General features: G+C 59.6%; 1 protein-coding gene across 1 annotated transcript; it reads right to left on the bottom strand.

Moving 5' to 3' along the window:
• Positions 1-403: 403 nt before the first annotated feature.
• On the bottom strand, positions 404-13,352 carry SLC8A2 (solute carrier family 8 member A2). Its single transcript, XM_061444519.1, has 8 exons — positions 11,665-13,352; positions 10,242-10,345; positions 9,907-9,924; positions 7,145-7,269; positions 6,134-6,233; positions 4,167-4,445; positions 972-1,362; positions 404-421 (listed from the first exon to the last, which is right to left on the bottom strand). The coding sequence occupies exons 1-7, from the start codon at positions 13,203-13,205 to the stop codon at positions 986-988; spliced, it is 2,544 nt and encodes an 847-aa protein (XP_061300503.1). The 5' UTR covers positions 13,206-13,352; the 3' UTR covers positions 404-421; positions 972-985.
• Positions 13,353-13,984: the final 632 nt, after the last annotated feature.

Raw genomic sequence — 13,984 nt, 5'->3', positions numbered from 1 at the left:
CATTACCTCCATCACCCCCATTACCCCATAACCTCCATTACCCCTATTACCCCCATTACCCCATTACTCCCATTACCCTATCTCACCCATTACCTCCATCACTCCCATCACCCCCATATCACCCCATAGCCCACCCCATAGCCCCCCCCTAGAAGCCCCGGATGTGGCAGTATGCCTCGAGGCTGGCGAAGAGCACGTAGAGGAGCCAGAGGGCGAGGAAGAGCGCCGTGGTGAGGAGCTTGGGTCCCCATTGCCCCCATTACCCCATCTCCCCCATTACTCCATCATCCCTATCACCTCTGTTACCTCTATCACTCCATTACCCCCATTACCTCCATTGCCTCCATCACCCCATCATCCCCATCACCCCCATCACCCCATTACCCTATCTCACCCATTACCTCCATCACCCCCATTACCCCTATTACTTCATTACTCCCATTACCCCTATTACTTCATTACCCCCATTGTCCCCATTACCCCCATTACCCCTATTACTTCATTACCCCCATTGTCCCCATTACCCCTATTACTCCATCACCCCATTACCCCCATTACCCTATCTCACCCATTACCTCCATCACCCCCATTACCCCATTACCTCCATTACCCCATCATCCCCATTACCCCTATTACCCCCATTACCCCATTACTCCCATTACCCCCATTACCCTATCTCACCCATTACCTCCATCACCCCCATTACCCCATTACCTCCATTACCCCATCATCCCCATTACCCCTATTACCCCCATTACCCCATTACTCCCATTACCCCATCTCACCCATTACCTCCATCACTCCCATCACCCCATTACCCCCATTGCTCCCATTACCCCCATTACCCTATCTCACCCATTACCTCCATCACCCCCATCACCCCATTACCCCCATTGCTCCCATTACCCCCATTACCCCCATTACCCTATCTCCCCCATCACCCCCATCACCCCATTGTCCCCATAGCCCACCCCATAGCCCCCCCCTAGAAGCCCCGGATGTGGCAGTATGCCTCGAGGCTGGCGAAGAGCACGTAGAGGAGCCAGAGGGCGAGGAAGAGCGCCGTGGTGAGGAGCTTGGGTCCGCGGGGTCCCCCCAGCTCCCCTCCGCCGGCGCCGCGGCGCCGCAGCAGGAGGACGCCGATGGCCACGAAGGCGAAGACGGTGAAGAGGGTGACGGAGAAGGCCAAGGTGCCGGCTCGCACCTCGAAGGGCCGGCCCCGAGCCGCCCAATAGACGGCGGCCACGGACCAGGCGAGGCCCAGGCCGAGGAAGACGTTGACGGCGTTGGAACCGGTGACGTTGCCGATGGAGGCGTCGGCGCAAGGGTCCTGCAGGGCGGCCACTTTGCTGGCGAAGGTGTCTGGGGTGGGGGGGAACGGGGGGGAGATGGGGGGGAGATGGGGGATAGGGGGGATAGGGGGGGATAGGGGGAGATGGGGGAGATGGGGGAGATGGGGGATACGGGGTAATGGGGGATATGGGGTAATGGGGGATACGGGGGATACGGGGGAATGGGGGATATGGGGTGATGGGGGAGATGGGGTAATGGGGGATATGGGGGAGATGGGGGATAGGGGGTAATGGGGGATATGGGGGATATGGGGTAATGGGGGATATGGGGTAATGGGGGATATGGGGGATATGGGGGATATGGGGTAATGGGGGATATGGGGTAATGGGGGATATGGGGGATATGGGGTAATGGGGGATATGGGGGAATGGGGGATATGGGGGATATGGGGGAATGGGGGATATGGGGGAATGGGGGATATGGGGGATATGGGGTAATGGGGGATATGGGGGATATGGGGGATATGGGGGATATGGGGTAATGGGAGATATGGGGGATATGGGGGTAATGGGGTAATGGGGTATATGGGGTAATGGGAGGGGATATATGGGGTATAGGGGGCAATGGAATGGGGATGGGGTGGGGTGTATGGGGTGTAGGGGGTAGGGGGTGGGGTGAGGATGGGGTGAGGATGGGGTATATAGGGTGTATGGGATATAGGTATGGGGATGGGGTGAGGATGGGGTATATAGGGTGTATGGGATATAGGTATGGGGATGGGATGGGGATGGGGATGGGGTGTGGTGTATGGGGTGGGATGGGATAGGGATGAGATGGGGATGGGGCATATGGGGAATGGGGTATGGAGTATATGGGGATGGAATGGGGGTGGGATGGGGTGTATGGGGTATAGGGATGGGGATGAGGATCGGATGGGGATGGCATGGGGTACAAGAGGGTGGGGATGGGATGGGGATGGGGTATATGGGGTATGGGGTAAAGGGATGGGGATGGGATGGGAACAGGATGGGATGGGGATGGGATGTGGTATATGGGGTGTATGGCGTATGGGGTATAGGGATGGGGATGGGGTGAGGATGGGGTATGGAGTGTGTGATATAGGAATGGGTATGGTTTAGGGTAGATGGGATATGGGGTATTGGATAGGGGATGGGGTCAAGGACATGGGGACACAGGCAGAGGATTCACCATGGGCATGGGGACATGGAGCCGGCACCAACACCCAATGCCCTGTCCACACCTGACTCTGATCCCCACCCCATCCCCACCCCACCCCATCCCCACCCCATCCCCATCCTTATACCCCATACGCCATACACCCCACCCCATCCCACCCCACCCCATCCCATCCCCACCCCATCCCTATACCCCATACCCCATACATCCCATATACTACATCCCATCCCCATCCCATCCCCATCCCTTTACCCCATACCCCATATACCCCACCCCATCCCACCCCACCCCATCCCATCCCCACCCCATCCCTATACCCCATACCCCATACATCCCATATACTACATCCCATCCCCATCCCATCCCCATCCCTTTACCCCATACCCCATATACCCCACCCCATCCCACCCCACCCCATCCCATCCCCACCCCATCCCTATACCCCATACCCCATACATCCCATATACTACATCCCATCCCCATCCCATCCCCATCCCTTTACCCCATACCCCATATACCCCACCCCATCCCACCCCACCCCATCCCATCCCCACCCCATCCCTATACCCCATACCCCATACACCCCATATACCACATCCCATCCCCATCTCATCCCATCCCCACCCCATCCCCATCCCTATACCCCATACGCCATACACCCCATATACCACATCCGATCCCCATCCCATCCCATTCCCATCCCATCCCTTTACCCCATGTGCCATACACCCCATATACCACATCCCATCCCCATCCCATCCTGTTCCCATCCCATCCCCATCCCTTTACCCCATACGCCATACACCCCATATACCACATCCCATCCCCATCTCATCCCATCCCCACCCCATCCCCATCCCTATACCCCATACACCCCATATACCACATCCCATCCCCATCCCATCCCCATCCCTATACCCCATACACCCCATATACCACATCCCATCCCACCCCACCCCATCCCCACCCCATCCCCATCCCTATACCCCATACGCCATACACCCCATATACCACATCCCATCCCCATCCCATCCCGTTCCCATCCCATCCCCATCCCTTTACCCCATACGCCATACACCCCATATACCACATCCCATCCCCATCCCATTCCCATCCCATCCCCATCCCTTTACCCCATACCCCATATACCCCACCCCATCCCACCCCACCCCATCCCATCCCCACCACATCCCCACCCCATCCCCATCCCTATACCCCATACCCCATACACCCCATATACCACATCCCATCCCCATCTCATCCCATCCCCACCCCATCCCCATCCCTATACCCCATACCCCATACACCCCATATACCACATCCCATCCCCATCCCATCCCGTTCCCATCCCATCCCCATCCCTTTGCCCCATACCCCATATACCACATCCCATCCCCATCCCATCCTGTTCCCATCCCATCCCCATCCCTTTACCCCATACCCCATATACCCCACCCCATCCCACCCCACCCCATCCCCATCCCTATAGCCCATACACCCCATATACCACATCCCATCCCCACCCCATCCCCATCCCTATAGCCCATACACCCCATATACCACATCCCATCCCCACCCCATCCCCATCCCTATACCCCATACACCCCATATACCACATCCCATCCCCATCCCTTTACCCCATACCCCATATCCCCCACCCCATCCCCACCCCTCACCAGGGATGGATGTCCCGAGCGCCACGAAGACCACGGCGTTGACGGAGTCCTTGAGCCCCACGGTGCAGCCGAAGTGGGCGGCCAGGTCGCCGATGAGCGCCGTCAGCAGCCCCAGCACCACGATGGAGACGCCGAAGCAGGCCCAGCCGTTGCAGTAGGCGGTGGGGGGCACGCAGGCGAACAGAACCTTCCAGAACACGGTCAGGAAGTGCATGACGTAGTCGAAGCACGAGGGCAGGCGCTCCTCGCGGCCTTCCTCCTCTTCCTCCTCCTCGCCCGCTGCGGGAGGCGGCGTAGGGCCGTGGTGGGTACCCGGTGGCGGGACCCGGTGGTGATGATGGGGATGGCCCACGGTGGTGGGCCAGGGTGGTACCCGATGGTGATGGTGGTACCCGATGGTGATGCTCCAGGATGGCATCCAATGGTGGTACCCAATGGTGATGATGGTACCCAATGGTGATGCTCCAGGATGGCATCCGATGGTGGTACCCAATGGTGATGATGGTACCCAATGGTGATGCTCCAGGATGGTATCCGATGGTGGTACCCAATGGTGATGATGGTACCCAATGGTGATGCTCCAGGATGGTATCCGATGGTGGTACCCAATGGTGATGATGGTACCCAACGGTGATGCTCCAGGGTGGTACCCAATGGTGGTACCCAGTGGTGGTGATCCATGGTGGTACCCAATGGTGATGCTCCAGGGTGGTACCCAGTGGTGATGATGGTACCCAATGGTGATGCTCCATGGTGGTATCCAATGGTAGTACCCAATGGTGATGGTGGTACCCAATGGTGATGCTCCAGGGTGGTACCCAATGGTGATGCTCCAGGATGGCATCCGATGGTGGTACCCAATGGTGATGATGGTACCCAATGGTGATGCTCCAGGATGGTATCCGATGGTGGTACCCAATGGTGATGATGGTACCCAATGGTGATGCTCCAGGGTGGTACCCAATGGTGGTACCCAGTGGTGGTGATCCATGGTGGTACCCAATGGTGATGCTCCAGGGTGGTACCCAGTGGTGATGATGGTACCCAATGGTGGTGATCCATGGTGGTACCCAATGGTGATGATGGTACCCGATGGTGATGCTCCAGGGTGGTACCCAGTGGTGGTACCCAATGGTGATGATGGTACCCAATGGTGGTGATCCATGATGGTACCCAATGGTGATGATGGTACCCGACGGTGATGCTCCAGGGTGGTATCCAATGGTAGTACCCAATGGTGATGGTGGTACCCAATGGTGATGCTCCAGGGTGGTACCCAATGGTGATGCTCCAGGATGGCCTCCGATGGTGGTACCCAATGGTGATGATGGTACCCAATGGTGATGCTCCAGGATGGTATCCGATGGTGGTACACAATGGTGATGATGGTACCCAATGGTGATGATGGTACCCGATGGTGATGCTCCAGGGTGGTACCCAATGGTGGTACCCAATGGTGATGCTCTATGGTGGTACCCAATGGTGGTGATCCATCGTGGTACCCAATGGTGGTACCCAACGGTGATGCTCCGTGGTGGCACCCAATGGTGGTACCCAATGGTGATGCTCTATGGTGGTACCCAATGGTGATGCTCTATGGTGGTACCCAATGGTGGTACCCAATGGTGATGCTGGTACCCGATGGTGATGCTCCATGGTGGCACCCAATGGTGGTACCCAATGGTGATGATGGTACCCAATGGTGGTGATCCATGTTGGTACCCAATGGTGGTACCCAATGGTGATGCTCTATGGTGGTACCCAATGGTGGTACCCGATGGTGATGCTCCGTGGTGGCACCCAATGGTGGTACCCAACGGTGATGATGATGCCCAGCAGTGATGGTGCCCAATGGTGGTGATGGTCCATGATGGTGGTAACCAATGGCGATGCCCCATGGTGGTGATGCCCAATGGTGGTACCCAATGGCGATGCCCCATGGCGATGTCCCCATGGCATGGCCCCACCTGCACTGACAGTGATGGCCTCCAGGAACTGCTCCCTCCATGAGTGCGTCCCGATCACCGTGGCCAGGTTGGTCTTCTTCATCAGCTTGTCCACCGTGTTCTGTGGGGCAGGGCCATGGGGCTATAGGGCTAACGGGCTATGGGGTTATGGGGCTATGGGGCTATGGGGATATAGGGCTAAGGGGTTATGGGGCTACGGGGCTATGGGGCCATGGGGCTATGGGTTTATGGGGCTATGGGGTTATGGGGCTATGGGGCTATAGGGCTAAGAGGCTGTAGGGCTATGGAGCTATAGGGTTAAGAGGCTATGGGGCTATTGGGTTATGGGGCTATGGGATATGGTTCGATGGGGTTATCGGGCTATAGGGCTATGGGGCCATGGAGCTATGTGGCTATCGGGCCATTGGGCAATGGAGCCACAGGGCCATGGGTCTTTGGGAGCTATGGGGCCATGGGGCTATGGGACTATGAGGCTATGGGGTTATGGGGCTACGGGGCTACGGGGCTATGGGGTTATGGGGCTATGGGGCCATGGGACCATGGCTTTGGTGGCCATGGGGCTATGGAGTTATGGGGCTATGGAGCTATGGGGCCATGGGACTATGGGGCTATGGGGCCATGGGGCTATGGGGCCATGGGGCTATGGGGTTATGGGGGCTATGGGGTTATGGGGCTATGGAGCTATGGGGCTATGGGGCCATGGGGCTGTGGGGTTATGGGGGCTGTGGGGTTATGGGGCTATGGAGCTATGGGGCTATGGGGCCATGGGGCTATGGGGTTATGGGGGCTATGGGGTTATGGAGCTATGGAGCTATGGGGCTGTGGGGTTAGGGGGGCTATGGGGTTATGGGGCTATGGAGCTATGGGGCCATGGGGCTATGGGGTTATTGGGCTACGGGGCCATGGGGCCATGGAGCTATGGAGCTATGGGGCTATGGGGCTATGGGGTTATGGGGGCTATGGGGTTATGGGGCCATGGAGCTATGGGGCCTGCCCCATGGTGCCCCCTACCTTGAAGTCGTAGGACTCCTCGATGATGACCTCCAGGCGCCGGTTCTCGCCCAGGACAGGTTTGCCCATCTCAGCGATGCGCCGGGCATCCTCCTCCTCGGCAGAGAGCTGCCGCTCGCCATCCGCTGTGGGGCACGGTGTGGGGCACGGTGTGGGGCACAGTGTGGGGTACGGTGTGGGGCACAGTGTGGGGTACAATGTGTGTGGCACAATGTGGGGCACGGTGTGTGGGGCGCAGTGTGGGGCACAATGTGTGGGGCACAATGTGGGGTACAATGTGGGGTACACTGTGTGGAGTGTGGGGCACAGTGTGGGGCACGGTGTGGGGTACAATGTGGGGTACGGTGTGGGGCACAATGTGTGGGGCACAATGTGGGGTACAAAGTGGGGTACACTGTGTGGAGTGTGGGGCACAGTGTGGGGTACAATGTGGGGTACGGTGTGGGGCACAGTGTTTGGCAAAGTGTGGGGTACGGTGTGGGGCACAGTGTGGGGTACAATGTGTGGGGCACAATGTGGGGCACGGTGTGTGGGGCGCAGTGTGGGGCACAATGTGTGGGGCACAATGTGGGGTACAATGTGGGGTACAATGATTGGGGCACGAAGTGGAGCATGGTGTGGGATGCAATGTGGGGTACAATGTGTGGGGCACAGTGTGGGGTACAATGTGTGGGGTACAGTGTGGGGTACAATGTGTGGGGTACAGTATGGGGCACTGTGTGGGGTACAGTGTGGGGTACAATGTGTGGGGCACAGTGTGGGGCACTGTGTGGGGTACAGTGTGGGGTACAATGTGTGGGGCACAGTGTGTGGGGCACAGGGGGGCACGGGGCATAGGGAGAGCCAGGGACACGAGGGACACAGGGGGGGCATGGGGACATGGGAGCAGGAGCGGGATTGGGATCAGGATTGGGATCAGATCGGGATCACGTTGGAATTGGGATCGGATCAGGATCAGGATTGGGATCAGGATCGGGATCAGATTGAGATCATGTTGGAATTGGGATCAGGATTGGGATCAGATCGGGATCACGTTGGAATTGGGATCGGATCAGGATCAGGATTGGGATCAGGACTGGGATCAGATTGGGATCATGTTGGAATTGGGATCAGGATCGGGATCAGATTGGGATCAGGATCGGGATCAGATAGGGAAAAGGATCGGGACCGGGATCAGGATCGGGACTGGGATCAGGATCCGGATCAGGTTGGGAACAGGATTGGGACTGGGATTGGGACTGGGATCAGGATCAGATCGGGATCAGGATCAGGACTGGGATCAGGATCGGGACTGGGATCAGGATTGGGATTGGGATCAGGACTGGGATCAGGATCGCGACTGGGATCAGGATTGGGATCAGGATCAGGATTGGGATCAGGATCGTGACTGGGATCAGGATTGGGATCAGGATTGTGACTGGGATCAGGATTGGGATCAGGATTGCGACTGGGATCAGGTTTGGGATCGGGATTGGGATCACAATCAGGATTGGGATCAGGATCGCAACTGGGATCAGGATCGGGATTGGGACCAGGATCACGATCAGGATTAGGATCAGAACAGAACCAGGACTGGGATCAGGATCGGGATCACGATTGGGATTGGGATCAGATCAGGATCGGGATCAGGTTGGGAACAGGATTGGGACTGGGATCAGGATTGGGATCAGGAGCGGGCGCAGGATCAGGATCAGACCTGGGATCAGGATCAGGACTGGGATCAGGATTGGGATTGGGATCAGGATCGTGACTGGGATCAGGATTGGGATCGGGATCAGATCAGGATCAGGACTGGGACCGGGATCAGGATCAGGATTGGGATCAGATCAGGACCAGGACTGGGATCACGATTGGGATTGGGATCAGATCAGGATCGGGATCAGGACTGGGATCGGGATCAGGATCAGGATCAGGACTGGGATTTGGATCAGGATCGGGATCGGACCCGGGATCAGGATCGGGATTGGGATCAGGATCGGGATCGGGCCCGGGATCAGGATCGGGATCGGGACAGGGATTGGGATCAGGATCGGGATGAGGACTGGGATCGGGATCAGGATCGGGATTGGGATCAGGATCGGGATCAGGATCGGGATCGGGCCCGGGATCAGGATCGGGATCAGGACTGGGATGGGGATCAGGATTGGGATCAGGATCGGGATCAGGACTGGGATTGGGATCAGGATTGGGATCAGGATCGGGATCAGGACTGGGATTGGGATCAGGATTGGGATCAGGATTGGGATCAGGACTGGGATTGGGATCAGGATTGGGATCAGGATCGGGATCAGGACTGGGATTGGGATCAGGATTGGGATCAGGATTGGGATCAGGACTGGGATTGGGATCAGGATTGGGATCAGGATTGGGATCAGGACTGGGATTGGGATCAGGATTGGGATCAGGATTGGGATCAGGACTGGGATTGGGATCAGGATTGGGATCAGGATCGGGATCAGGACTGGGATTGGGATCAGGATCGGGATCAGGATCGGGATCAGGACTGGGATTGGGATCAGGATTGGGATCAGGATCGGGATCAGGACTGGGATTGGGATCAGGATCGGGATCAGGATTGGGATCAGGATCGGGATCAGGATTGGGATCAGGATCGGGATCAGGACTGGGATTGGGATCAGGATTGGGATCAGGATCGGGATCAGGACTGGGATTGGGATCAGGATCGGGATCAGGATTGGGATCAGGATCGGGATCAGGACTGGGATTGGGATCAGGATCGGGCCCGGGCCGTCGGCTCCTACCTTGGGTCAGCAGAAGAGCTGGGGGGGCGGGGGGGAAACAGGCGCTGAGCCACGCCCCCTCCCCGCCCCATTAAGCCCCGCCCCCTCCCAGCGTAAACCACGCCTCCAATTTCCCCTTCGCTCTCAAGCCCCTCCCCTCCAACAGGCCCCGCCCCCTCCCAGCCAAGCCCCTCCCTTCCCTCTCAAGCCCCGCCCCTCCCGCAGGCCCCGCCCCTCCCAACCAAACCCCGGCCCTCCCAGCCAACCCCCTCCCTTCGCTCTCAAGCCCTGCCCCTTCCAGCCAATCCCTGCCTCTCCCGCAGGCCCCGCCCCTCCCTGCAGGCCCCGCCCCTCACCGGAGATGCCGCGGTTCATCCATCGCGGCGGCCCCAGCTCGATGTAAAACCGCTCCCGCTTCTCGTACTGAGCCGCGTCCACGAGGCGGACCCGCAGCGACCTCCTGCGGCCCCACGGAGACCCATAGAGACCCATAGAGACCCATAGAGACCCATAGAGACCCATAGAGACCCATAGAGACCCATAGAGAACCATTGAGACCCATAGAGAACCATTGAGACCCATAGAGAACCATTGAGACCCATTGAGACCCATAGAGAACCATTGAGACCCATTGAGACCCATGGAGACCCATTGCATCCCATTGAGCCCCATTGCGTCCCATTGAGCCTCATTGCATCCCATTGAGCCCCATTGCATCCCATTGAGCCCCACTGAGCCCCATTGCACACCATTGAGCCCCAGTGCATCCCATTGAGACCCACTGAGACCCATTGAGCCCCATTGCATCCCACTGAGCCCCCCTGAGCCCCATTGCACACCATTGAGCCCCACTGCATCCCATTGAGCCCCATTGCACACCATTGCGCCCCATTGAGCCCCATTGCATCCCATTGAGCCCCATCGCACCCCATGGAGCCCCACTGCACCCTATTGAGACCCAGTGCATCCCATTGAGCCCCATTGCACACCATTGAGCCCCATTGAGCCCTATTGCATCCTATTGAGCGCCATTGCGTTCCAGTGGGCCTCATTGCGTCCCATGGAGCCCCATTGCACACCATTGAGCCCCATTGCATCCCATTGAGCCCCAGTGTGCCCCATTGCATCCCATTGAGCCCCATTGAGCCCCACTGCATCCCACTGAGCCCCATTAAGCCCCATTGCATCCCACCGAGCACCATGGAGCCCCATTGAGCCTCATTGCATCCCACTGAGCCCCATTGAGCCCCATTGCACACCATTGAGCCTCACTGCATCCCACTGAGCCCCATTGCACACCACTGAGCCCCACTGAGCCCTATTGCATCCTATTGAGCCCCATTGTGTCCCATTGAGCCCCATTGAGTCCCATTGCATCCTGTTGAGCCCCACTGAGCCCCATTGCACCCCATTGAGCCCCACTGCATCCCACTGAGCCCCAGTGCGTCCCATTGAGCCCCATTGCATCCCATTGAGCCCCATTGCATCCCGTTGAGCCCCGTTGAGCCCCATTGCATCCCGTTGAGCCCCATTGCATCCCATTAAGCCCCATTGCATCCCACTGAGCACCATGGAGCCCCATTGAGTCCCATTACATCCCATTGAGCCCCATTGAGCCCCATTGCATCCCATTGAGCGCCATTGACCCCATTGCGCCCCATTGAGCCCCATTGACCCCACTGCATCCCGTTGACCCCCATTGCATCCCATCGAGCCCCATTGCATCACCCCCCCCACATCCACCCCATATCCCCCCCATCCACCCCATATCCCCCTCACATGGTCTCGTCGTTGCCGAACTCGAGCTCGCCGACCGCGTCCTCGTAGTGGACGCCGCCTCCCTTGGCCGAGCCCTCCACGGTGCGGTAGGGCAGGAGGACGGTGCCGCGCGCGCCGGAGCCCCGCACCACCTTCACCTCGGCCCAACCTTGGCCCTCGCTCACGCGGAGCAACCGCTCTTGGAAGGCGAAGATCCCGCCGTGGTCGTCGTCCAAGATGGTGACGGTGGCCAAGGCCGGCGCCACCAACTTGCCTTTGGGGTGCTCGGCGCAGTCGGGCTCGAACATGCCTTCGGCGTCGCCGACGCGGAGGTTCAAGAGGCGCACGAAGAAGCGCTCGTCCTCCTCGAAGATGTCGTCGTCGATGATGCCGATGGTGAGCTCCTTCAACGTCTCGCCCGGCTTGAAGACCAACGTGCCCTCGCTGTACTCGTAGTCGGAACCCGCCTTGGCCGAGCCGTCCTCGGTGCGGTAATCCACGTAGAAGGTGCGGTTGGCGCCGGCGCCGGGCTCGCAAGCCACCGACAGCGTCACGGCGCCGCAGTTCTCCAAGCAGTGGTAAAGGCAAGGCTCGAAGTAGATGCGCCCGCAGCCTTCGTCGTCGTCGCCGTCGTCGCCGTGCCGCGCGTCCGCCGCGCTCGCCGCGCGCCGCCACGGCTCGGCCGCGTGCTTGCGGAGCACGTTGCCGGCGCCCGTCATCATGCGCGTGGCTTGGATGCGGTAGAAAGCGCGGCTCTTCTGTTGGTGCAACAGCGCCGCGTAGTTGGCCATGTCCAAGAGTTGCTCCAATTCCTTCTCCGGGTACTTCTGCTTCAGTTCCTTTAGGATCTGGATCACTTCCCGGCGCGCTTCGTCCTGGTCCTTGTCTTCCGATGGGTCAACCGGCGGCACCGGTGCTGCCGGGACGCCGCCACCACCGGCACCGCCATCCATCTCGATGGCCTTGGGCGCGTCGCCTTCGGTGCCGATGATGATGCCGCTGCGCGGGTCGGCGCGGTAGCGCTTGTAGACGTCCTTGTAGAACAAGAGGCGCTTGTCGGCCGCCCACGCCACCACCACGCACACGGGGAAGAAGACGAGGGTGAGGAGGGCCTCCCACACCTGCACGACGCCGGGCGAGATGACGGCCAAGATGAGGTAGAGCCACACGTAGGCGAAGATGCTCCAAGCGGCCGTGACGAAGAAGACGCGCAAGTGCTTGATGCGCCGGCTCTCGCCCGCCGGCACCACGTAGACGCAGACGGCGATCACCACGAACATGTTGAAGGCGGCGCTGCCGACGATGGTGCCGGGACCCAATTCGCCCGCTTGGAAGTCGTGGCCGCACACCTCGATGACCGATAAGAGGATCTCCGGCGCCGAAGAACCCAACGCCATCAAGGTGAGGTTGGAGACGGTCTCGTTCCAGATGCGCACCGTGCCCACGCTGGTCTCGCCGTTGGCTTGGGTGATGGTGATCTCCTTCTCCTTGGACGTGATGACCTCGATGGAGGCCATGAAGCGGTCGGCGATGATGGAGACGCCCAAGAAGAGGTAGACCATGGCCACGAAGTAGACGACGGCGCGCGCCGCTTTGTCGCCCGCCGACGGGTCGTGGGGTTGCCACACGGGGAGCAGGACCCCCGGTTGGCACCGCGACGAACCCCGGCACGTGCCGTTGGCGTCCGGCACCGCGGCCACGGCGCCGGGCACGGGGCTCGAGGGAAGCACCAAGAGGAGGAGGAGGAGGAGGAGAGGGAGAGAAGCGGCCATGGCGCCTGTGGGGAAGGGAGAGAGGTGAGGTGTGGGGCTGGGGAGGAGGTGTGGGGCTGGGGTGGAGCTGTGGGGCTGGGATGGAGGTGCGGGGATGGGGTGGAGGTACGGGGCTGGGGTGGAGGTGTGGGGCTGGGACCATGGCCATGTGGGGATACTCAGGTGTGGGGCTAGGGTGGTGTGGGGCTGGGACCATGGCCATGGGGGGATGCTCAGGTGTGGGGCTAGGGTGGTGTGGGGCTGGGACCATGGCCATGGGGGGATGCTCAGGTGTGGGGCTAGGGTGGAGGTGTGGGGCTGGGACCATGGCCATGGGGTGATGCTGAGCCATGGGGTGATGCTCAATGCAGGTGATGCTCAGATGTGGGGCAGGGATGGAGCTGTGGGGTGGGGACCATGGCCATGGGGGGGCGATGCTCAGCCATGGGGTGATGCTGAGCTGTGGGGCTGGGGACCGCATCCATGGGCTGATGCTGGGCCATGAGGTGATGCTCAGGTGTGGGGCAGGGATGCCGTTGTGGGGCTGGGACCATGGCCATGGGGTGATGCTCAATGTGGGGCTGGGACCA

This window comes from Pezoporus flaviventris, unplaced genomic scaffold (genome assembly GCF_033815535.1).
Source record: "Pezoporus flaviventris isolate CSIRO_AGI_PZ_B2104156 unplaced genomic scaffold, CSIRO_AGI_Pfla_v1 ptg000955l, whole genome shotgun sequence".
Classification (NCBI taxonomy): domain Eukaryota; kingdom Metazoa; phylum Chordata; class Aves; order Psittaciformes; family Psittacidae; genus Pezoporus; species Pezoporus flaviventris.
The sequence above is the reverse complement of the archived record's forward strand: the minus strand, read 5'-3'. Positions and strand labels throughout refer to the sequence as shown.

Coding starts and splice junctions, on each gene's coding strand:
- SLC8A2 (XM_061444519.1), bottom strand. CDS start 13,205: ATGGTCTACCTCTTCTTGGGCGTCTCCATCATCGCCGACCGCTTCATG. Junction 10,346..11,664: donor TTCGGCAACGACGAGACCAT/GTGAGGGGGATA, acceptor GTGGGGCCGCAG/GAGGTCGCTGCGGGTCCGCC. Junction 6,234..7,144: donor AGGAGTCCTACGACTTCAAG/GTAGGGGGCACC, acceptor CCTGCCCCACAG/AACACGGTGGACAAGCTGAT.